This window comes from Zosterops lateralis (genome assembly GCF_965231275.1).
Source record: "Zosterops lateralis genome assembly, chromosome: 6".
NCBI lineage: Eukaryota > Metazoa > Chordata > Aves > Passeriformes > Zosteropidae > Zosterops > Zosterops lateralis.
This window is the reverse complement of record NC_139761.1, coordinates 57,522,005-57,547,911: the sequence shown is the minus strand read 5'-3', so window position 1 is coordinate 57,547,911 and position 25,907 is coordinate 57,522,005. Positions and strand designations below refer to the sequence as shown.

Genomic DNA, 25,907 nt, shown 5'->3' with positions numbered 1-25,907 from the left:
TCGAGCTGCACACCTCATTTCCTCTAAAGGCTTTTGGGTTTGGTTTTGTTTATTCCTACCTCACCTGACAACCCCTGGCTATGGCACCTGTCACACACAGGGCTCCTCTGTGCCACCAGTGTCACGGGCATCACCTGCACCTGGAAGTGGTCTGGTTAGGCCTCCCCTATGGCATGCAACAACAAGTCCTGCTTTCCTAAGCAACCACTTTCAGGCACTGCAGGAAAGAAAAGAAGAAAAGGGTGAGCGAAAAAAAAAAAAAAAGATGAGAGGGGGAAAAAAAAATCAGAAAAGGCTGACAATGTCATTGCCACCCTCCTGCAATAATTATTAGCATTGGGTCCCCTGTTCCATATCCTTCACTGGCAGTTTAAGTCCCAGGGAGGAGGTTCCCAGCGGGTCAATCATGTTCCTGTACCGTTCACCGCGGTGCTTGGCCAGAAATGGGCCCCAGTCAGGCTGTGGGGAGCACACCAGCTTGAGCCTCTGCCGTGGGGGAGAGAAAAGAGAGTCTCAGTCATGGTGCCATGCAGCAGAATTACAATGCAGAGGAAGTGAGAATTGGCTCATTTAAGGTTATTGATGACGGCCCGGCGATGCTCCGCTGCTCAGCGTTTGTTTTGCACAAAGTTTTCAAGATTAATAGAGGATAAAGTGCCCGGGTTTTAATTATACATTCTCCCTCACACCACATGAGGGGAGCTCAGAACCACTGCTACAGACTGTGGGGCTCTTTGACTGAAGGACATGTGCACAATTACTGAGCCCAATGGTCTAAGCAGTGGGTAAGTGCATTAAAATAATTGGATTTCTATTTAGCATATTTCCCAAAAGTACACCAATGACCAAAAAGCAGTCCATCACTATGAATGAAGAAAGATTTTAATTTTGAGATGACAAAATATTTTGTTACTGTCTGCGGGAAAAAAGAAAGAGGAGAATGTCAACCTGGCAAACAATGAAAATTTTCTGATCTTTCCACTGAGTTCTTTATTGAATATGTAATTTGATCGGTGCATTCACAGATGAAAAGGAAAGAAAACATATTTTTGATGACTTAAGAGGGAACAATTATATGTTTATTACCTAATAAAGTGAATCAGACCTCTCTATCAGTTATTTTAATCTCTGCTTAATTACCAGTTTGCAACTTTTACCTCCCAAATCAACCATAATAATTTTAGGCAGCAGACTTAATATTGAGGAAATAGCAGACTACAGCTGAAATCTCTTCAGCAGAAGCCCTTTCAAAACAGGCCCAGCTCTTGGGTGTTTATTTGGGTGCACACCCAGGGGGGCAGTGAGGGAAGCACCCTGTTTTTGTGGCAATACTTATGCCAGTTCTAAACATGAGAAGCTTTGAAGCAGAACCATTCCTGTCAGTGAGACCGCTTATGAGACAAGGAACAAGTAAATCTAATTCCACATTAGCTCATTTCCAGTAGGGGCAGTTGTCTCCTGACCCAGGCACTCCACACAAGAGCTGATGACCCTTTAGAGGCCTCATTTCCTACTGCTAGGATCCTCTCCCTATGGCATCCCACCACTGTGAAAATTCCTCTCCTACGAAACTCCTTTGCTCTATGGGAAGCAGAGAAGTCCTTTACCTTAAGGCATCTGTAGTGTGACATATTGAGAGACCAAAAAGATTATGCTATTTTAGCACATTTTCTCTCCTTTTCATTTTTGAAGGAAGAAACAGCCCTGGTGGGATTTGCAGGGAAGCTGAACTGCAAAAGCGGCTACAAAAAGGGGAACAAGTGTCTGTTCCTTCTCCCAAGGTGGGAGCAGCACAAGCAGCAGGCAGTGATGAGAAGGCAGAGCTGAGAAAGCCTCAGAGGCCTAAAATAAGAGCACTGAGCTTCTCCAGAAGTCAGGGGCAAGGCAAGGAAGGGATGAGATGCTGACATTGCTGCACCACGCCCTGCCGGGGACTGAGGAGCCAGCAGGGTGGGAACAGCCAGGGAGAGGAGAGGGGACAGGCAGGGACAGGACACAGGGATGGGGAGGACCAGGTGACCACCATAGTGCCGAAGCAGTGAGGGGGAAGTGTCAGGAATCCCATGAGCAAAATAAACAGAAGAAGCCTAAATTAAAAAATAATTTGTCACCTGGGATTGTTTTAAGCCCAGGCACCAGAAAGCACCAGCTAATTCAAGAAGAATAAAGAGATGAAGGGTGAAAGCAGAGATTGCCAGCTAGGTTTTATAACAAGTGGCTTGAAATGCATGAAAATGCTTCCTGCTCTACATTTTGTTCCTGGGCTTCAGTGAGAGGCACATCCTGGACCTCAGAGAATGGCACAACCTGGTGGAGCACATCCTGGATGACCCCAGTGCCCAAACAAGCACCCCTCAGTTTGCACACAGGTAACTCCTGGTTGACCCCTCCCAGTGCTGATTGCCAGGCTCCCTGGGCACAAGACACACCAGCACCTGAGGCTTTCCTGTGCCTCTGTGCTGCCTTTGCAAAACAAATCTAGGACAACTTTCTTCCAAGAAAGCCATACAGAACCACATGAAATTTGTCTAGATCTCATCAAACCATTCCACAATTTAGGACCATGGGGGTTTTTTAGAAACTAGGAATAGAAGGTCTGCATTTTAAATCAACTGAGCATCTCTTTGCAACACAATAACTAGTTTACCAGAAAGTAATCTGAGCGGTATTAGACATTCAATACCACCAAAATCAATGTAAAATAAAAGAGAGACGGTCTCCCGTTGGCATATTTTCAAACATCTAAAAAAAGACTGAAGATTTACCTCGATAAATTTTCCTGGAGCTAGGTGCATTTTTATCACAAACATAACTGGGATCCAGATGACTGAGCAGGCCAGCATCAGCCACCCCAGCACCATGGACCAGCCTGGGTAGTGGTAAGCTCCGTAGGTCATGGGTTCCCACTGGTAAAAACTGAAGCAGAGAATAAACTGGGGACAAGAGAGGAAAAAAACAAACATGTTTGACTGAGCAAAACGAGCCTGCTATGCAGCAAATGGTGGGTGTCCACACACAGAGTTTGGTGTGTGTGGAATACAGATAAAATATAGATAAACAGGCACAGATAAAAGCACACACACCTAAGGCAGGGTGCTGCCACGAGCTCTGATAAATGGGTCAGAGCCTGAATCTAATGAGTTTCAAGGAAATCTTGCAAAACCCCACCAAAAAAAGACCCAAACAAACACTGTATTTGTGCCAGAATAATTGAAATTAGAGTTTTGTCCCTAGAGTAACATGCTTTATTACATGGTCTATTGGCAGTTTTACCTAATGTGATTATGCTAAGTTCTCCATTTCACTTACTGTATGAACAGCAATACATCTGCTTACATTTGTGCATAATTCAGTAACTTTTGGAAAATGCCTGTGCTTGCAATAATTGCACACAGAAGATTTATAGGACTATAACTTGGTGAAGGCACATATAAAAATGATCAGCTTTAGTTCCAGAGATGGGGAAATGAAATAATGAAAGTCTAATATTAGGCTATCCAAATGTATCAAATATTAGCTTTACAGAGGCAATAATAGAATTCATTGCTTGGTTTTGCTTCATCTGTTTCCACTGCACAAAAGATTGAATTATGACTGATCAGTGTCAATTTATTTCTCGCTGTAAGTTCACTAAATATTGCACTTGGAGGGAACAACAACAGAACATGCAAGTTTAGAGAGTCAACACAGGCAGTTAAAATTTGTTTTCCTTAACAAACAACACAATTTCCTATTCCCTGGCTTTGATTACTGACAGTAGCTACAAGCACAAGTCTGATTAGTAAAGGATCTGAGCAATTTGCAGAAATGCTTACAATTCCCTTCAGAAGTGTAAAACAGTGTCTGAGGCAGCATCCTGAAAATAACCACTGGAGAAGGAAAAAAAAGAGCTAAAAACATCCCATGTGCACTTGCCTTTATCTTTAACAAGATCTCCAAGAGAAGATAAATACCACTGATGTCATCCTACCACTCTAACCTGGACTATGTCTTCAAACTTTTAAAAAAAGTAGTTTGCAAACTATAGGCATGGATTGTCACAATCAAACAACAGGTAGTTAAGATAGATCCACCTGGTTTTCACACACAGCAATACTGTAGTGCAGTGAAAAGAAAAATCTATGCCAGAAAATAGATTATTTTACCCATTGGAGAAATCATTCTCGCCATAGAAAATTTCATTTCTTCACAACTCAGAGTTTTGTTGAGCTCACCAAAACTCACTCATCCTTGTGGTCCCTGTCTGTGAAAACTAAACCTTTTCCAGTTTTCAGGAGAAAATAAAATAAAATAAAAAAAAAGAAAAAAAAAAAAAAAAGCACTCATTGATGAATTAACAATACTGCAAAGAAGTTATTAACTTCACCCAGTGCCTTTTCCCTGCAGGAATAAGAAGGTTTGCCCACGCTCACACTGCACTGAAGAACAGCACACAGGAAATTCCCAGCAATGAGCTGAGTCTGGGACAGTGGGACGTGTCCCTGCCATGGCAGGGGTGGAATGGGATGAGCTTTAAGGTCCTTTCCAACCCAAAACCATCCTGTGATTGTGTGGTTTGTAGAGATTTTTAGCCCTGCTCTGAAATGATGAGTATTTAAAGCTCTGCACAAATGCAGAATGTTGCTGCACCTCTGCTCCAGGCTTGAGGACTCCCCAAGGGGAGGTGCGTGCTCTCGAACAGAAAAAAGTGTTAAAATAATGATATGTGATTGCATATTGCATAATCACTAAGGTTAAAATGTAAAGGAAGCACTGTGTTAGAAACTCGGATGGCAAACGTACATAGAGTTATTTAGCTTTTATTATATATTATATAAACTATGATATATGTTATATAATAAATATTTTATATATTTATATTTTTATATCTGTATTATATATGTTTATATGTTTATATAAATGTATTATTTGTATAATTGCATACTTATCTATTAAGAATATATATGAATCTAGAATATAAATATTTATTTCATATAAATAATATAATGTATTATTTATATATAAATATTCATAGTATATATTAATATATATGAATATATATAAATATATAAAATAGAAATTATTATGTAATATATATTTGTATTCTATGAAATATGATAATATATAAATAATATAATATATAGTATAATATATTATATATTATACATTATATATTATACATTATATATAATCATATATATAAATACATACCGATATATATAAATATTAATATATAATAAGATATAATTTATTGTTATATTATAAGATAAATATTTATATATATATATATAAAATAACTTACATAAGTTTGTATCTATCATTGGATTTGGACCTCTAGACTTAAAAAAACTTTCATGCCTATGGTGAAATTGAGAACATGACATTTTTTTGATTGAATGGAAACGTAAACCGATACCAACTGAATTTGAAGGACGGCGTTGGGGAGGAAATGAAAGGGGAAGAGGAATGGGAAGGATGACAAAAAGGAGCCACACAAAAATAATCTGTGTTTTCCCATTTCAGGCTCTTTTCCCTGCCCGAAATGCAGCCGCAGTCAGCAGCGCCACCTCCCGGGGCCGCACCTGGGCACGGTCCCGCTCTTCTCTGCTCTTTTTCCACTCTCCTTTCCACCTCAGCCTTCCCAAAGCATCCCTCTGACGTCACTTCAGGTGTCAATAAAATGTTGGGATTTTTTCCCCTAGCTCAACAGGAGAACCTTGTCTTGTCTTTTCCCTGTGCAAACAGAACTATCACACACTGATAGTAATGGTTATAGCTATATCTATATTTATATCTATACCTATATCTATATTTATACATATACATATACTATACATATATTTCTATTTCTATATTTATATTCAACAATCCATCATGCTGCACTGCAATGGTGTGTGCCACAGCAGCGTTTTGCATGAAAAGGCCACCGTTTTCTTGGTAGACTCATCATCCCTCTCCACCAAAAACATCATTACACTGTTTCTACCACATATCCTTTAAAAAAAAAAAAAAAAAAAAAAAAGAGCCCTCATTTGTGAATTAACCACATTGAAAAGAAGTTATTAACTTCATCCAGTGCCTCTTTCTTTCCCCTCCAGGAATAAAAAGATTTGACAATGCTCACACTGCACTGAAGAATTTAGTTATGCGCTTATGCACTGTCTTTAAGTACCTGCATCCGAATTCTAACCACCAGCATCCAGAAACATCATGAAAAATGAACAAATAACAGCAAAACTCTTTGGATAAGACATTAAAGCTTTCTTTTTCTTTCTTTCTTTTTTTTTTTTTTTTTCTTTGCTTACTGTTAAAATAGTTGGGGTCACGAACGCCCAACAGACTCTCCAGAATTTGCTTGGCTGGAATCCAATCATCATTTCTATATCTTCACAAAATCTTTGCAACCCTGTAAAAGAGCAAAAGGAAAAGCTTTAATGAGGTGTGAAAGAAACCAGCTGCAGTCTGCAGAGAGCTCTGGTGCCCTCCCTGGTGTCTATGAAAACAAACTCCAACTTTTGCTTTGAAAACTTCCATGGAGGATCCAACTAGGCAGTAAAAATGGGATTAATAGGGTGGGAAGCATCTCAATTAAATATTTCCTTCTTAAGGATGAAAGCAATTGAACTTTTACATTGAGATTGGGTGTTCAGTGTGTTTTGTGTTAAAGCATGAATAATGTGTATGGGGTAGCTGCAATTATTTGTCTGATTATGTTATTTCCCTGTGAAGATCAGCCTTGTTAATATCTATATATCTGCTTCAGCACAGGCAATATTTCAGCTTCTCTATACCTGCTACATGACTGGGTTACAGCTGTGCCCCTTAGCACTGGAACTGATGCTGTCCTGTTCTTTTCCACCTGATGCCATAAGTGATACTGAAAATGATCTGTAATTATTTCAAATATTTTATTCATGTCGAACACAACATATTCACCTGCAAATATTTAAAATTATATTCAAATATTTTAAATTAGATTCAATATAGTTAACAAAATTCAGTGAACAAAAAGATCAACTGATGTGTGAGTTGTTCAGATTATCGTGTTCATTGCATCTATAACATAAAATATAAATATTTATTTATATCTATGGCTTGAGTTAGTAAAACATGCAAGATGGAAAAATGGTATTTCAGCCACTCTGCAGCTCCTCCCTGGCCCTGCCATGGGACAGGAAAAGGTGTCCTGGTCAGCAGCTGCAATTCCCAGGTGGCTGTTAGTAAGTTAGATATTACTAATTTCATTACTATTAATTCATCCAAAAGCTTTAAAAAACAAACAAACAAAAAAACAAACAAACAAAAATTTGATTCCAGCTTTCCTAACTGTGATAAGGAGAGAGAGGTCTGAGCTCATCTGTCACACAAATGTTAAAAATTTGCACCAGTTTTCGCCAATTTTTGCAAAGCATTATCCTGCAGCAGTTTTTTCTAACTTGCATGATGTGGGGGAAGCTTAAATACTGGAGGAAAGGAAGGGAAGAATTTCTTGTAAACAAAAGTAATAAATAACTTTATTTCTTATTGTACTGAGTCACCTGCTGCAGCTGCTGAGTGTGAGAAGGGAAAATCCCCAGGCTTGATCCACCTAGTTTGGAAGCCTTTCCATTGAGATCAAGGAGAAATAAATTTATTTATTAATTAAGTTATTAATTTTTAAATACAGATTTTAAATAAATTAATTAAATTAAAATAATTTCAATAAATAAATACATTTTTCTTTCTTCTCCACCTGATTGTTCAAAGAATGAAGAAGGTAAAAAACTGGTACACAGTAACTCAGGCAGAGAGCCTCTGAGAGAAAAGCTGAGGAACAGAGAAGAAAAATACAGAAATTAAACAGCAGAACAGTGCTTCAAGGACTGCATTTAGGGAAGGGGAAAAAAAATAAAATCTGCCATGGATGTAAGCTCAGAAAACTGAGCCAAGGTGACTCAGAGGTCACTTTTTTTTCTTTTAAACTGTAATTTCTTTCCCTCTTTTTCTCTTTTACTGACTGCCACAAGTGTTCTTCTTCAGAAAACCTCTTCCCTATAAAATACATGTAATTTTTATGACCATGGAGTCACTGTGCTTCAACACCAGCCTGACTAATTCTTCTCTATTTTTTAATAGAAGTTTGCTAGTCTGGACAAAATGTGACCTCCAAGGTCATGGTGTGATGGGCCTGAAAGGAGATTTTTTTGCTGCAATTGGAAGGTTTTCCCTTGTGTTTAATTTATTTACCTGCAGTGAGTGTAAAGAAGATGCTTACACTGCTAAGCTGGGTTTAAACCAATTGTGCAGCAGCACAAGGTGCAGTCTGGTGGGTATTTTCACAGAGTTTAAATCTCATTTAAAGTGTCCATTTCAGCCACCCTTGCTGCTGCAAAGAAGGGATGCCTGACTGGATAATTACATGGGGTTTCTGCCTCCAAAATTCATGGAAACCTGCACAGATTTGTTTGAAATTCTGGTTTTAAAAATTTAAAAAGAAGTTTCTTTTTGGAATGGTCAGCAGATATTCACAGTTCAAGGCACTCTTAAATATTACCAATTCAGGAATGTATGTAATGTAATTTATGAAAACAGATCAAGGGATTGCACATTATAATCTCTTTCCAGTGACAGATCCACAGAAAAAAGGCAAAGGATATTTTATTTAACAGAACACCAGTTTGGGGTTTTTTTATTTTCAGATCTTAGTAAATCTGGTTTCCCTCTCAGCTCAGTCAGGCCTGCTGAATTACTCTGGGAAATAAACAACACCTCAGATATTCCAGATCTGATTTTCCCCTCTCTAAAGCAGAATGATGCATCCAGAAGTGCTAAAACATAAAATCCATTTGAAAGGAGACTGCCAACCTGGCCAGATGAATACTTCACTGTTCTGCTATAGGTAAAAAGTTAAAAATGACTGATGTTTTCTACAAATACACAGCAGCAGTTTCCACTCACTCTGACAACAAACCTGCTGGAAAACAAACTGTAAAAAACAGATCTGGCAGGAGCATGAACAAAGTTACCATCATATAATGTCAGTTTCCAGCAGGGTCTCACTCAAACACAGGGATTTGTGTCTTTAGCTTCATGCTGCAAAATGCAACAGTGGGAATTATGCTGATGTTTAAATTAATACCCCTCCTCTAAGCTGTTCTTTACTAATCACTCATCATAAATTGGAGGATAAACAACTGGAGAATAAACCTCTGAACCAGCAGGTGAAATAAAAAGGGACATTTAATTTGACTGTGGAGCACAGACTCTACTGAAAAATCAGTGATTACAAGGAAACAGCCACGTGTGCCTCTATTTAATTGAAAAATCTCAACCAGCTCAGTGAGCAGAACATGTAACAAGAACTAAAGAGAAATTTATTTCATCATAAAAGCACCTGCCACTGTCGTGCCAACCTGCCTGCCATGAAGAGTACAAGTACACAGAGAAAGGTGTCAGTGGAGTGGAAAACAGCTGCTGTCAGACCTTGAAAATATATTATTCCGATTTTAAGCCCTACTTGAAGGAATATAAACCTGAGCAGCAGCTTTGCTTGTATTTACAACACACAAATCACGAATGTACAAGATGCATTTCTGTGAGCAGTCCTCACAAAAGTAGCTTTACCACAGTGAAAGGAGCTCATTAGTCAGACAGGCAATGATTTTAATGTAAGTCTTTCCTTTTTCATTTAAAAGAAAGGGAGCTCCTTAACCTAGAAAAAGATAAATTCCAGGGAACAGTCTTGGAAATAGATTATAGCACTATTACTATTATTATTATGAAATATTATTTTATTTGAAATAGATTATAAGGCATTAGCAGCATCTGTTGATGAAAAATCAGTTGCACAGAAAGCATAGGAAGGATGATTTGTGATTTGACAGATCTTTTCCACATCTGATCACATTAAAGTGACATCTGACTAAAAACCCCTTCTCCTCTATTCAAGTCCTTCCTTTGCAGAGCTGTTGTTATTTCTGTACTGTTTTATGCTTTTCATAAATGTTGATGTTTTAAGGGATACTGGAATTGCTGGGCAAAGCAGACACTGGCCAGAACAAGTTATTTTTTTCTTGCAAACCTAATAAAATGTCTTTCCACAAAGGCTGGTTTGCAGTGCTTCTGCCACACAGCATTCAGAGGAGGAACAGAGCCAGCTCTTGCTCCCTATTTGCCCTCATGCTGACTGAAAATCCTGCAGAGCAAAGAAATGTGACAGATTCAAGTGGTTTTTAAGATATTAACAGTATTTTAAACAGGGGGGGTTCCTTTTCATGCTGATAGTAGTGGCTTTAAAGAGGGTGGGTTTTTAATGGCATTAAATGGCTTTTTTTTTAATGTTTGGCACAGACCAGGTGATGCTGTCAGTGCTGGTGGCCAGGAAGAGTGAAAACATCAAGTACAGCATTGTTCAGGCATTCTGTCAGCAAAGTGGGGATGAGAAGTGTCTTGGTTTGGGGTAAATTTGGGAGAAAACTTTTGAATAGGGTCTGTTTGGAAAGTAAATCTAAATGGTCTTTTTTTTTTTTTTTTTTTTTTTAACTGGTCTGGGAGAAAATCTTCTTAGAGAAAAGTGGAAAAATATTTAATAAACGAAGTGCTTACAAGCATAAAGAATGAATAATATGAAACAATAAAGCAAATAAAATAAATTTGCCTTCAAAAATGAAGGCAAAAAATCCACAACAAACCCTAAACTCTTCTTTTAAGCCTCCCTCCTGTGCAATTGGATTAATTTTCAAGAAGCTGGGTTTCATTTCACTTCTAAACCATCTCTAATTGAATCACTTACATTCCAGGAACATAAAAAACAGCCGAGAATTTTGATCAACCAAAACACGACTGGCCTAAATCAACTTTTCCCTCTGTATTTTGAATTTTTTTCATCACATTCCATAACATTTCCTCCCTAGGTCGTGTCTGGCTCAGCAGGCAATCTTAGCAGCAGGCATACTCACTGAATTGGAGGTCAGTGGAGGTTAAAATACACTGCTGGATTTCCATGGAATTAGGGAAAACAGAGAAGGGCTGATTCCCTGTCCCGTCTTTAAAATTGGTTTCTTGAGCAAGAGCCCCAAATTCTGCATGATTTGAAAACCTGGACTGTATTTTAAAGCAGTGATGTTACAGAGGGGACTCCACAGCATAGGCACATACAAATATTCAGTGAAAAGGGCCAGAACCCAAAGTCAGTGGCTGCACAAGCTCATTCAGAAGAACATCTTGGATTTTTATGCCTGGCTGATTAAAGTGTATAATTCATTCCTGTCCACAGCAATAGCAGGAACAGCCTTACACTCCAGAAATAAATTAATCATTTGGTATGTGGGAAATCTTCACATTTCCAAGAATCAGTCTCCTGCAAACGCTGGGCAAGTTTGGGAGCACATCCCCAGCTGGTACCAATTGTAGCTACAGCAGCTTTGTGGTCACTGTGCTGTTTTATACTGACTGAGGGTCTTCCTCACAATTTAATGTCCATCAACACGGATCAACACAGTCTCCACTGTGAATAATTAATCATTGTGAGCACCTGCATAGCCTTGAGTCTGTTGTGGACAAACAGGAAAATGGGAAGGTTGGGTGGGCACATGGGGGGGAAAAAAAACCTTTAAAAGCTGTTAAATGCTGTGTTGGGGTTGCAGGGATGGGTTTTGGTGGCAGTGGGGCTACAGGGGTGGCTTCTGTGAGGAGCTGTGAAATCTTCCCCCATGCCTGGAAGAGTCAATTCCTAGAAGCTTCCAGGATGGACCCAGTGCTGGCTGAGACCAAGCCAACCAGTGATGGGAGTGATGCCTCTGATAACAGATTGAAGAGGGAGACAAAGGTGTTGTGCAGAAGTAACTGCAGCCAGAGCAGAGCAGGGTGAGAATCTGTGAGGGGAACAGCCCTGCAGACACCCAGCTCGGGGCAGGAGGAGGGCAGGAGGTGCTCCAGGTGGCCCTGCAGACACCCAGCTCAGGGCAGGAGGAGGGCAGGAGGTGCAGGGCAGGGTCCTGGCAGGGACCTGCAGAGCCCTGGAGAGAAGAGTCCATGCTGGAGCAGGATCCTGGCAGGACTTGTGACCCTGGGGGGACCCATGTTGGAAGAGGACTGCACCCCATGAGGAGTGGCCACGTTACAGACATCCATGGCTAACTGCTGCTCCTGGAATGGACTCACATGAGAGGAGTTCATGGGGAACTGTCTCCTGTGGGAATAACCCCACCCTGGAGCAGGGGAATGACTCCTCTCCTGAGCACCAGCGGGAACAACCCGTGAGGAACTGACCATAACCCCCATTCCCCATCTCCCTGTGCTGCTGAGGAGGGGGGAGAGGCATTTTTAAGGTCTATTTTATATGCCATTATCCTGTTCTGTTTTTCTTAACAACAAATGCAACTAACATCCCCAAACTGAGTCTGTTTTGCCTGTGGTGTAATGGTTGAATGGTCTGTCCCTGTCCTTATCTCAACCCATGGACATGTGTGATGTTTTCTCTCCCCTGTCCAGTTGCAGAAGGCAGTGATAGAGCAGCTCTGGTGGGTGCCTGGAATCCAGCCAGTGCCACCCACTGCAAACACAGAAAAAAAATAATATCTCCATTGATTCAGGAGGGCTCTGTCCCTAAAACTGTTCAAGCACAAAAGCATCCCTGGAAAAGCATCCCCAAATGTTTGGTCTATTCTCATACTCAAATCTTTGAGCTATTGGTGGAAAATTACTTGAAACTGCATGAAAGTCTTTTGAATACACTCATTTAAAGGTATGCTGAAGTCCTACCCTGCTTCTGCCCAAAATAAGAGAGTTTTGAGTGGCTTTTTATTACAAAGAAAAATTACTCCTTTCCTCAAGAATTTCTCTTTACCAATTGCTAAAATATTGCTTTGACACAGGCTATCCAAAACCAACATTTTTTTTCCTTACCATAGATGTAGGAAACTCCAACCAGTTCGAAGATGGCAATAATGACAAGAGAGTAGGAGGCTGCATAAGTGTCCACCAGCTGTAACATGTACATTCCACCCTAAGGGGAGAAAGAGAAAAGGTTACTGGTGATGTTGAGGTAGGCAGACTGGAGAGGAACAGGACCCAAAGGAGCATCTAAACACTGACTGGCTCATTCTTCTTCCTTCTGGCTGAATGAAATGCCAAATCCAACAAGAAAAAAGGAGAGGGAACATCTGATTCTGCTAGCTAGGACTGGCTCTGAATTCTGTCCTTTAAGTTTAAGCACTGAACTGTGATCAGATCTCCCACCTGCAGTGTCAAAAAAGCATATGTCAAACCTCATGCCAAAAGCAAAATCACCACTGAAAGCAGCACTGCCATAATAATGAGTCCAGTTAATCTATTTTGAAAGGGTTTAATGCCCTGTCTCCATGACAAAGTTAAGGAGCATAATTCAAGGGAATAAAGGATTGAATCCTTCCTGGACTTTAGAACAGCAAAGTTGGGCTAGTAGGTGTGGAGGGGGAAGAAAAGAAAGAAAAAAGGGGGGAAAAGATAGATAAAACATTGAGATTTTGTGCAGCTCATCTTGAAATTGTATATAATGCTGAAGGCATTAGTGAAGAAGACATCAAAGTTTATCAGTAGTGGATGGGAATTCCAGCATTAACTCCACAGTTTGCCAGGACCATCAGTGTATGTCTAATCTCAGAGGAGAGGTGCTAAAAACAGGTGTACGTATTTATATAACATTCAAAATTGGGTGGTTTTTTTTCCTTTAGTGATAGAATCTGTTGGGTTGGAAGAAACCTTAAGGATTATTTCATTCCAACCCCCCTGCCACGGGCAGGGACAACTCCCACTATCCCAGGTTGTTCCAAGCCCTGTCCAACCTGGCCTTGGACACTTCCAGGGATCCAGGGTCAGCCACAGGAAAACCTGTGCCAGGGCCTGACCACCCTCCCAGGAAGGAATTCCTTCCTAATACCTGATCTAATCCTGCCCTCTGGCAGTGTGGGTTGAATACTTAATTTATATTACATTTATTACATTAATTAGATTATGTATTAATTTATATTACGTATTACATTAGTTTATATTTTGGGGATATTTGGCTAGAAAAAAATTTAAGGGCCTGATTCTCAGTGAGATTCAAGCAGCAAAGTCCTTTAAGAATATCTCAGTCAGAGCATCCATTAAATTAATTTTTTTTAAATTAGGCTTTCAGACTTTTTTTTTTTTTTTTAATAAGGTTTTCAGTGTCACACATAGCAGAATTCAGCTAAACCTTCTGCAACTCGTGCAGGAGGAGAGCAGCCAGCAGAGGGGCACTGGAGGCAGGCAGGGATGCTCAGCCATTACCTGAGTGATCATAGGGAAGCCCATGATGAAGAAGGCCACGCAGCACCCAAGGGTGAACAGCGCCTTGTGAGTCCGTAAATACTTGGGGAATTCATCTGACACGGAGGTCACGATTGTCTCGATGGTGGCAAACTGGAGAACAAAGTAAAAGGGCTCATTTCAGTGCACACAAAGTGGCCCCAAGTGGATATAAAACCAAATAAGGGAGTATTCTGAGTGCTGGGTGTTAAATGCTCAGGTGGCAGCACCAAAGCTCTGCCAAAATGATTCAGCGTTGGTGGCCTTAATTCATTTCACTTCTTTCATGACCCATTGCCCACATGGGAAATGGCAATCATTCCCATGGCCCTCCAAACAAATAAATAAGAAAATCAGAAGGAAAATCAGATGGGACACAAAAGCAGTTTACCATCGTGTCTAATCCAAGAGTTAGAAGCATCAAGAAGAAAATTATAGCCCAGAAAGGAGAGAGGGGCAGCCTAGTTAAGGCTTCTGGGTAAACCACAAAAGCAATCCCAGGACCTAGGAAAAAAGAAAAAAAGAAAGGTTATCTATTCAATCTTTATTATTCACAGAAAAGCTCGAGCATTACAGAGTTAACCTTACCTGATTATTAACACTGCCAATTTCAAATCACATATTTACTCCAACTTTCCCAGCAGAATGGGAAATATATTTGACCAATATACCAACATACTGAGTTATATTTTTAAAAAAATAGCAAAAATTGCACAATTGAACACTGCAGCCACATTTCTGTCCTTCTCTGTGATCAAATTCCTGCCACTTCCCTGCCAATTAGCAATCCATGGCAAACATCCACACCTCAGGGCTACAACACGGGTGGAAATGCAAATAGTCTCCTCCAGCTCATTGCCACACTGTTAGGTGTGGAGAGAATATAGAACATCACCAGACAGAAGGTAATAACTACTGTGATTCCAAAAAAATCCAAGAGAAAAGCTGAAATAATGCGGAGCATGAGAAATCAAGAGATGGAATCTCTTGAAGCCTAAATCAGGAATTTTTCAATCTTATGGGGTTTTTTGTTTGGGTTTGTTTGTTTTGGGGTTGTTTTTTTTTCGGGGGGGGGGGGTTGTTTGTTTGCTGGGGGTGGGTTTTTTGAGGGTTTTGTTTGGTTGGTTGGTTTTGTTTTTTAAATTGGACTTTAATTTCTATTGATCATGAAAAGCATTTCTGCAAGTGCTTAGATGTGCCTGGGAGCAAAGGCTGCAGGGCATGTTTTACATTCTCAGCAGCATTACAGCAGGTGGCACTTTTCCTCCATTTATTCATCCCTTGAAGGGATGTCCACTTCAGGCACTCTGAGAGATGTTTCCTGACAGATGAGACAAAAATTAGAGTTGTCCTCATGCCAAAGCAATGGGCTCCTCACTCTCTCGGTCCTGGACATTTCTACTTTATATCATTGCACCCCAGTTCCTCCAGCTGTACAGGCTGCTTGTGTTCAGGACAGAACTGCTGCTTGCTCGTGTACTGAGAAAAATACAAGTTTTAGCAGCATAAAAATCATCTCCTTGGGCAACTCGTGAAGTGTTTGGGGTTCCTTCTAAACAAAAGGCAAATGGAAGAGTTAAATCACAGTAAAAAAAACCAAAACAAGCTCTGTACATGACTCAGTGAGTGCTGCTGCCTTTAAAATGTGCTGCAAAAAGTTGCTTTTTGCACATAGAACTACAACTGTGTTTACAAACACCACTTTGATCTCTTAATTAAAGATTTCTTCCTGACTGTTGGAGATAAGGGCTCTGTTTAAACTCGCTGCCTGAATATAGAAGTTTAATTAAGTCTCAAGGTAATGAGTTCCCACTAATCACACTTTTAGGAGAAGTTAAATTATGGAATATGAAACTGCACCATTTCAGTCCCTCATAACTCTCCTGGATAACACACACCTGGGAGCATCCAACCACAGGAAATAGTCCCAGGGAAGTTGGCTCCCATTACTTCCATCTTCCAAGATTTGGTAGGCATGAACTCTTTATAAAAAGTGTATTAAAGCCAAAAAAAAACTCCAAGTACTTTATATGTCTTAAAAAGAAAAAGTTATCTTGGACTTTCATTTCAAAATACAATATTTTTCAACTACGCTGTGTTCTTAATCAGAGAGTCAAACAAAAAAGAGGTTGTGCTGTCCTTCCCTCCATGTTTTATTTGTTCATCAGATAAATGAGTTTTTCCTGACAAGAAAATTCTAAATGAAAAAATATACTATGTTTTTCAGATTAATATTTTAGGAGACAAAAAAAGGGAAAATAATCTAAAACCCTTTCTTATTTCCACTAACATTCTCATTCAAAGTTTTGAAAACTTGAAGGGAGATTGTGTTTCATCACAATTTTGGCTTTTTTTCTCCTTCTCTGCAAAAAGAAATACAACTTTAAAATAAAAAAAAAAAATCAGGCAATCAAGGGCTGGTTTTTTTTCACCAGTCCTTGAGTTTGCTTTTCAATGATGGTTATGCAATGCACTACCTCAGTCCACCATTACCCTTAATCTTCCCTCCCTTCCTATTGCAAATCCATCTTCTAGTTCTTCACTGAATTTTGTTTCCCCCCTTGTCATGGAGAGCAGCAAAGCCTCACCCTCATGAAATAACTTTACATGATGTGAACAAATGCACTCTCAGCTCTTCCCACATCTCCTGGAAGAGCTGGGAGCAGAGAGCTCCAGCTTAGGACCAGCTGCTCACTCCAAGACCAGCAGAAAAGGGTTTTTGAGCTCCTGTGCTGAATATTTCCCCATGTCCAGAGATGCAGCTGCTGAACCAAGTGCTCCCTCCACCATCCGTGACAATCATGCCTCTCATCCCACCTCTCTGCATCTCTTTGGAGCCTCCACTGCAGCTCCACTCAAGCATAGCTTCTTATTTTATAAATCCTCACAGATAATTTTGGGGAGTGCAGTGTAATTTAGATTTGGGGGCTGCTTTTGTTGTTTGTTCCAGAACGGAGGTAAAGTCTAAAATAAAACATGTTAATGCAAACATTACTCCTAAAAGCTCCTGCAGCTCCCTGACAGGAGGGTGCAGTCAGGTGTGGTTCCCAGGGAACAAGGGGACAGGACAAGGGGACTTAGTTCAGGCTGGAAATCAGGAAGAATTTTTTCACTGAAAGGCAGGTTACAGAATTAAGAGGCTTGAACTAAAATCTTGACTTCCCAGAGTGCCCTCTCCTGTACAGAAATGCCTACATGTGGTTTGCTAATCCACACCAGTTTGAAGCCACCATTCCCACCTCCCAATATCAGTGTCACCATTAATAACAGAGCTGGAAGTGCCTGCCTGGGTGATGAGACACCAGTGAGCCCTACCTTGGTCTGCCACAGCTTCAATATTCACTTTGAGCTCGTTTGCCATGAAGCCAATGACTGAGAAGATGACAAAGCCTGCAAATATACTCGTGGCACTGTTGGTACAAGTGACTATCAAGGTGTCCCTGCAAAGAAAACACAAAAAAACTCTTGGGATACACACAAGGAAGGTTTTGTGTACGTGTTTTCAGGAGCTTCTCGTGGGCACACACACGTCTTGTTGGGATGCTGGTGAAGGCACTTTCACACTCCTCAGGTGCATTTGATGCTGATCACAGAGCAGAGAAGTCTCCACAGCACCACCAGGAATCAGGTCTGCAAGCTCCCATCACCCAAGTGCTCTTCCATCACTGTCCCCCTGATTTTTCAGCCTTCTGATGTTTTTACATTTCTGTACTGGAGTTCTCACACTTGTAACATAAAGACTGATATCTGGTAAATAATACATTCCTTTCCAGGGGGAAGGACAAACTGTTGGACTTCTGGGTCGACCAGTGCAGTCAGAGAGGCGTTAACCTCATTTCCCAATCCCTGATCAAATTCCAAAGACTATATAAAGTCAGAATCTCAAAATAAAAGTCTTTCTTTTTGCTCTGACGCTGACTCAGTGAGTGTCTCTCTTTTCGTGTCCGTCTAGTAAGACATCCCCACGTGCTTTCTGTATTTAACAAAAAAAAAAAAAAAAAGCCTAAAGAATTTTTATTCCTGTTTGCACCTCTTAATCATTCCATGTGCTGTGTGAGAACTACAGGCCATGCAGGAGGGCAAGCACATCTCTCTGAAGAAGAGAGGCAGTCATTTGATTTGTAACACATTTTTTAACTCTCTGCCCCACGAGGACATCTGCTCTCTATATTAAGTATGGACTAACCACTGCTGGTGAACGGCTTGGAGCACAAGCCATATGAAGAACAACAGAGGGAAGCTGGAGTTGTTCAGCCTGGAGAAAAGGAGACTCAGAGCTGACCTTATCACTCTCTACAGCTTCCTGAAAGGTGCCTGTGCTCCGGTGGGGGTTGGTCTCTTTCTCCAGGCAGTGCTGACAGAACAAGAGGACACAGTCTTAAGCTGTGCCAAGGGAAATACAGGTTGGAAATTAGGAAAAAGTTTTTCATGGAAAGAGTGATTAAATACTGGAATAGTCTGCCCAGGGGGGTGGTGGAGTCACCAGCCCTGGATATGTTTAAAAAAAGACTGGATGTGGCACTGGGTGCCATGGTTTAGTTGAGGCGTTAGGGTTGGGTTGGACTCAATCTTGAAGGTCTCTCCCAAACCACACATTCTGTGATTCTGTGATTCTGTTCTGGCCATGTAAGATGATTTTTGTCTTATCCTTCTTGTTCTCAAACACAAAATTCCAGGGTTGAGCTTCCTGTGCATTGCAGAACTCACTCAACCACCTCCTTGTCTGCAAAAGGAGGATTCCTTGGTACATCTTTCCAGGGTTGTTATTTTCAAGGGAATCTCAAGAAATCTATGGCTGAATGTCTTACTGTGCTGGACATGTCAAGACTTGACAGTAAAACCAGCCCTCAGTAACCCCATCCATAGTTACTACATTAGCAAATTCCTATTTTCCAAAAATAGGAATTTTTTTTTGAACAGTTTATGTGTCCAGAGAACTTCCCCATAAACTACTACATCTTCATAAAAACAATCTTGAAATGTTTAGGGATTTTATGTTGGCTAGAATTGCTTATTCCTACTGCTGGGGTGGTTTTTTGGTTTTGTTTTCTTGTCAGGAGCAGAATGAAATATGACTTAAAATGCTGTCAAAGAGCCTCACTGAGCTGGCAAACTTCTAGAATTTCCAACAGAGAGCGTCTTAACAGGAATGATTTTGTTAATTCTTTGGGTCTGCAGGAACGAAATGGCAAGGTGCTGTTTGGAATCATCATGTGTTAACCCTCTCCCATAACCTAGATAGGTTTGAAATATTTCAAGTATTCATTATGAAGTCAATTTACTTAAATATACTACAATTATAGGGTTTTTGTCTATTTATAAAATTAATGTGTAACTGAAAAGCACAACTGCTGTATTAAAATATAATGAATATGGAAAATGAAAGAGAAAATAGTCATGCTTCATTTCAGTATTCAAGGCTGTGTTGCAAAATTAGAAATATTAGGAGTAACTAAGCTTTTATAATTATTTCTACTTCAGTCTCCCGTATCCCTCCCTAACACAGGCAAATCATGGATTTGCTATTAGAACTGGAATATTTTTATACTTCATTACCATGTATTCCCTTCAAAATTTCCATTAATGTCTTCCAAACTCCACAAAGCATTGTTAAATTAATGCAGAAAGGTAGCACGATGTTTCTTCCTTTTTTTTTTCCTCCCTGACCGTCTGATTATAATTATTCATTAAAAAAAAAAAAAAAAAAGCTCAGGAATAGCATTTTCTAAAATTTCCACATAAACCTAATTCCTCAACCTCTTGATTCTGAAAATGAGGGACAGTAGGAAGTTTAATAAACCTGATTTCTCATCCTCCTAGTTCTGAAAATGGGAGGCCAGTAGGAACTGTAATAAACTCAAATGCTCATCTTGAGACTAACAGATTAGGACCTGGGGAGAGGAGAAAATGCACAAAACCAAAAATGGTTAAATGTAAACAAAACACACAGACACAAAAAAATTTAAAAAAGGAAACAGAAGAGAGAAAAAAAAAAAAAAAAAAAAAAAAAAAAAAACAAGAGGGGGGAAAAAAGGAGAAAAGGGGAGAAAAAACCAAGAGATGGGGGTCTTACAAACCAGATTTGTGCAGGATGAAGGACAAGTGTTTTTGGACAAACCTGTGTGGTAAAATGGATGTATTTCACTCTTACACACCTGTAGCAGTTATTATGGAATTTGTTGTACGAAGAGAGGGTGATTAGACCTCCCCATGCTGCAGATAAGGAGAAGAAAATCTGAGTGGCAGCATCCTTCCAAACCTAAGTAGGGAAGAAAATAGGATCAGCTTCAGGAAAGGGTGTCAGACCTATGGATGTCAATAGAATATGTAAAAGCAAAATCCTGCCATGAAATACACCAGGCCCATTTGATGAAGAGCACTGCTTTTGTTGAGTCCATATAAAAGGACAATATAAACCTTGCTGGATATGGAAGATGCAAATACAAAAACTGCATTGTTTAACATATATAAGTTGAAATACATTCAGAATGTAAAGCTTAAAAACCCCTACAAATCAAGAGGGAAAACCTCCAGCAGATGCCAATGTTCTATCTGCCAGTGATCCTAAATAATCCTTTACCCATATGAGATGTGGGAACAAGTTCCCAGAGGTGACAACACCTCCTCTGCCCATGGGAAACGCTTGCAGTGCACCCCGAGGGATGCGAGTGATTTAATTCCCCCCAGCAGCTCCAAGTGCAGCACAAACCCACCATGGCATCGATCAGCTTCTCCCACTTGGGTGTGATGAAGTACCAGATGCCATCCCCAGCTCCTGGCAGAGTCACTCCTCTTATGAGCAGGATGATGAGCACCACGTAGGGGAAGGTGGCTGTGAAATACACAACCTGCACAGGGCAAAGAAAAAGGGTTAATTAATTAAAGGGTTGATTTGGATAAGAAGAGAGGAGGGGAAATGTGAGTGCCACTGCTGCCTGAAAAAGCCAATTACTCAGGCTCAGAGCCAGCAGTCAGGGGATAAACTAAGAAAAGAGCAGGGTTATTCCCCCGGAAATCTAAAATTTTACAGCTCTTCATGCTGCTGGAAACAGGAATAGCATCAATAACAACAGAGGTAAGAGCTGGAATTCTAGACAGAGAAGGGAAGAGGGTTCCTCCCTCCATCTGGAGAGGAATAACAGGAATTTAAGCTAATGGAAAATATCACTTTTGATCATTCCCCTATCACAGTTCAGTGGAGATTAAATGAGAAGTGCAATTCAGCAACACTTACATTTCTGTAATTTTCTTCTATATTTTTCTGTGCTTAACTTAAAAAAACTTACAAAACTTTAAAAAAAATAACCTAAAGAATTTTTATTACTGTTTGTACCTCTTAATAATTACATATCACATGATAGTTATGGTCCGAATTAAAAAAAAAGGAAAGTCTGAAATTATTTAGACAGACCTAATAATCATGATGTCTAAATCCACAACAGTGGCTTGTGTGTTTAATGTTTTAACAATTCTCTAGGACACAGCTCTCCCTGTGGTCAAACAAAATGGTTGGGTTATGGCCAGTTAAGCTTTACATTCAACACAAAACCATTTCAAATATTTTTCACATTAACTTCTGGGTCCTAAACAAAACAGAAGCATATTGTGGGATTATGTCATGGAATGGTTTGGGTTGGAAGGGACCTGAAAGATCATCTCACATTTCAGCCCCTGCCATGGACAGGGACACCTTCCCCTAGACCAGGATGATCCCAGCCCAGCCTGGCCTTGGACACTTCCAGGGATGGAGCAGCCACAGCTTCTCTGGGCAGCCTGTGCCAGGGCCCCACCACCTTTACAGAGGAGATTTTCTTCATAATATCTAATTTAGACCCTCCCTTTGTCAGTTCGAAGCCATTTTTCCTTGTCCTGTCACTCCATGTCCTTGTCCCCAGTCCTTCCCCAGCTCCCTGTGGCCCTTTTAGGCACTGGGAGGTGCTGGAAGGTCTCCTTGGACCTTTCTCTTCCCCAAATTGAGCATCCCCAGCTCTCTCAGCCTGTCCCCACAGCAGTGAGGTTCCAGCCCTCTGATCCATCTCCATGACCTCCTCTGGGCTCACTCCAAGAGATCCCTGTGGGTTGTGGGCTCCAGAGCTGGGCACAGGGCTCCAGGGGGCTTCTCCCTGAGCTCAGGGGGACAATCACCTCCCTCAGCCTCTGGTCTGAGCTGAAGGGATTTTTGGAACTGCTTTTTAAACTTTCCTCGTTGTTTCAAGAGGTGTCTCAACAAGTCACCCTGATGACTTTCTGTATACTCAAGATACTGAACTAATCTCTGCATAAATACAGGATTTCTAATACCAAAAAGTCAGTATTTTTCTCTCTGACATCAGTGTCAGTATTTTTCTTGGCCACCAAGAAAGAGTCACCTAGAGAAATATCCATTACCACATCCAAACCCTCATCCAGTCTCTTCCCTTTCATGAAATATTTTTTCCTGTCCCACTGAGGTAAGGGGGCGGGGGGGGGGGGGGGGGGGGGGGGGAAGGAAATCTCAGCTTTCCCCTGGCACTCTGAGTCCCTGGGTTTTCTGTTAATTACCAAGTGATCTCCTAGGAGATGAAGTCAGCTTCTAGAAGCAAAGGGATGGCTTGGAACAGGAACTCTGTGAACAGCTCTAGAAAATCCATGTCACCATTTCTACTATCTTCATCCCAGGAAACACCTAGTTAGGTTGCTCACACACACACTCTGAGCTTTTTTAAAGATCAGTTCTGATATTAAAATAATTGACATCTTAACTTACATCAAAATCTCCCAGATTCTGATGGGAGATGATTGCAGGATTTTTATGAACACCACACGGAATAGGGGAAGGCTGGAAAATGCCATTTGTACCATCCCACTGCTGAGTGAAGAGCTCATTTTAAATTTATTGAGAGCTCATTTTCAATTCATTGAAGACTAGAGAAAAAAATGTCAAACAAAAAAATTGTTTCTGTTTTGGCTGGAAAGGAAAACACAAACAAGAAAAAGGCGTTTCAATGAATGCTTAGTCATTTTTTACTGAGAGTATTTTCAAGGTTGTGTTGCAAAATTAAAATAATCTTTCCCTTAAAAGAGAGTGTGAGTCCCTAAAGAAGCAGCACCTTGCTTTTCCTTGTGAGTGCACAGTCATAAATATTGCTCTTACTTTTCCTGATGACTTGATTCCTTTAGCAAGGGAGGCATAAACAATCACCCAAGCCAGGAAAAGAGACAGTGCCAAGGGCCATCTGATCTCACCAGGATATTCAATCCCTGCTGAAATCTTCAACACAAAGTACCTAAGAACCAGAAAAAAAAAAAAATTAAAAAATTTGGAAAAAAATAATGGCATCAACCACAGGCAGTGATTCAGTGCAAATTCCTTTTTTGTTTTGCTTCAGTGTCCTCAGTTTCTCCAGGCAGTTCCAGTGACTCTCCCCATGTATTATTTTATTTCTCTGCATTGCAGTAGTAGATAAAACTGCCAGGCACGGGCCAACACCCCAGCTGTGCTGAGCACCACAGGAACAGAAAACAATGTTTGCATTCAACTCTCATCATTCCTTAAGCACAAAAAAAAAAAAAAAAAAAAAAAAAAAAAAAAAAAAAAAAAAAAAAAAATTTGCATCATTTGCTGCCCTTGACTGCTGTATTTCTGGTTTTCCAAGCGTGGTTTGTTGCCTGTTCCAGTGGATTTTACAGAAAGACCAACATTATTTCTTCCCCCCCCACCCCCCCCCCCCCCAAAAAAAAAAAAAAATCTTACTTGAAGTATTCTTCACTCCCACTGACAAAGGTTTTGTTCCCTTCCCTGGTGAAGTTCACCATGGTGAGGTTTGGGTAGGCACTCATACAGAAAGTAGAGTTCTTGATTTGGATTTTGGGCTGGTCGCCAATGATGCAGGAATCTGGGAAGAAACGGGGTGGGGGGAACAGAAAAATAAAGTGTCGAGATTTTTTTGTTGTCACTGTAAAATGACAATTAGACCGCACCTAATTACTTCAACTTTCGTTCAGTTGGTGACACCTTTTCCAAAAGGTCGTTAATTAGGGTTAATTTTTCCCTTTCCACATCATTGAGTGTTTGGGGCCGTTTGCAGAAACTTTTTTTTTTCCTTTGGTTTGGTCATTTTTTTTCTTTTTTAAAGATCAGTTTCTCTAAAGGCAAAAAATTTGTCTTTAGCAGACACTCCAGGCTGCCAGCTGTGGTAGTTGGTTGCCTACACAGGGTTTTCCTTGGTGAAGAAAAGAAAAGGAAAGAAAAATAAAAAAAAAAAAGGGGGGGGGGGAGAGAAAAAAAGAGAAAAAAGTTAAAAAAAAAAAAAAAGAAAGAAAAAAGAAAAGTGGGAAAAAAGAAAAATAAGGGAAAAAAAAGAAAAAAAAGGGGGAAATAAGAGAAAAAAGTTTAAAAGAAAAAAGAAAAAATAAAAAGGGGAAAAATAAAAAAGAAAAATAAAAAAAAGAGAAAAATAAGAAAAATAAGAAAAAAATGAGAAAAGAAGAGAAAAACAGAAGAGAAAAAAACAGAAGAGAAAAAAAGAAGAGAAAAAAACAGAAGAGAAAAAAACAGAAGAGAAAAAAACAGAAGAGAAAAAAAAGAGAAGAGAGAAAAAAAGAGAAGAGAGAAAAAAAAGAGAAGAGAGAAAAAAAAGAGAAGAGAGAAAAAAAAGAGAAGAGAGAGAAAAAAAGAGAAGAGAGAAAAAAAAAAAGGAGAAAAATCGATAATTTTTAGAGCATTTAATTTATCCTTGGTGAGGGAAAATTTAAATAAAAGCAGCGGGAAGGTTCCCCGGCCATCCGCAGTCTCCTCTGGCATCTCCCAGGGGCGCAGCTGAGCTGCGGAAATCTCTGGAACAACCACCGCAGCCACAAATACATTTATAAAAACCCCCCAAAATAAATAAACAAATAAAAGAAGAGTGCTGGCACGTCCCAACTCACCGAGCAAAAGTTTGTTTTTGTCTTTGCAGTCGGGCGTGTTCCAGGGGTTGCTGCAGGACGCCCAGGGCAGCACGGGCACGAAGGAGGCGAACAGGTAGAAGAGGGTGTAGCACAGGATGATGTTGTAATAGATGGCGATCAGCACCGAGATGATCAGCATGGCGATGCCGCAGCCTGCGGGGAAAAAAAATAAAAAAGCCCATTTAACGTGTTTTTTTTTTTTTTTTTTTTTTTTTTTTTTTTTTTTTTTTTTTTTTTTTTTTAAAAAAAAAAAAGCATTTATTTAATGTTCTTTATTTAATGACGTTATTTAATGCCGGCGGCGGCGGGAGCTGCGGCTGTAAAGCATCCTGTGGCACAGGGATACAGGACAAGGATGGGGACAGCGATGGGGACACCCGGAGGGTGTGGAAGCCACCGAGGCATGCGGCGGAGCCTGGATGGAAGAAGCCATGCGGGAGAGACGGAGCTCAGGACATGCTCTGCCCAAAAAATAAACACCACACCCCAGCACCTGCTGCGCTCACCTTGCAGGGCGGGGATGGCTTTCCACACCGACACGGGGCCCTGACTAGCGAACTGCCCCAGGGACACCTCCAGGAAGAAAATGGGGATCCCGGCTAGAGCCAACATCATCAAATAGGGGATGAGGAACGCACCTTGGGGGGCAAAGCGTGGGGGGGAGAGAAGAGAGAGCACACCTGAATCACCCCGTGCTGCTGGGGATCAAT

At 40.4% G+C, this 25,907-nt stretch overlaps 1 protein-coding gene across 1 annotated transcript in view; it reads right to left on the bottom strand.

Annotated features, from left to right (window-relative positions):
• SLC6A5 (solute carrier family 6 member 5) overlaps positions 1–25,907 on the bottom strand; it is a 30,609-nt gene continuing 4,702 nt past the window's right edge. The window contains exons 3-15 of the mRNA XM_083863422.1: positions 25,704–25,835; positions 25,177–25,350; positions 24,002–24,143; positions 23,402–23,534; positions 20,982–21,116; positions 20,424–20,527; positions 17,584–17,708; positions 14,660–14,772; positions 14,251–14,382; positions 12,865–12,964; positions 6,285–6,385; positions 2,766–2,933; positions 1–486 (exon numbers count right to left, since the gene is read on the bottom strand). Coding sequence (XP_083719548.1) covers positions 331–486; positions 2,766–2,933; positions 6,285–6,385; positions 12,865–12,964; positions 14,251–14,382; positions 14,660–14,772; positions 17,584–17,708; positions 20,424–20,527; positions 20,982–21,116; positions 23,402–23,534; positions 24,002–24,143; positions 25,177–25,350; positions 25,704–25,835 — 1,715 coding nt within the window. The 3' untranslated portion in view covers positions 1–330. The remainder of the gene's footprint in view (positions 487–2,765; positions 2,934–6,284; positions 6,386–12,864; positions 12,965–14,250; positions 14,383–14,659; positions 14,773–17,583; positions 17,709–20,423; positions 20,528–20,981; positions 21,117–23,401; positions 23,535–24,001; positions 24,144–25,176; positions 25,351–25,703; positions 25,836–25,907) is intronic.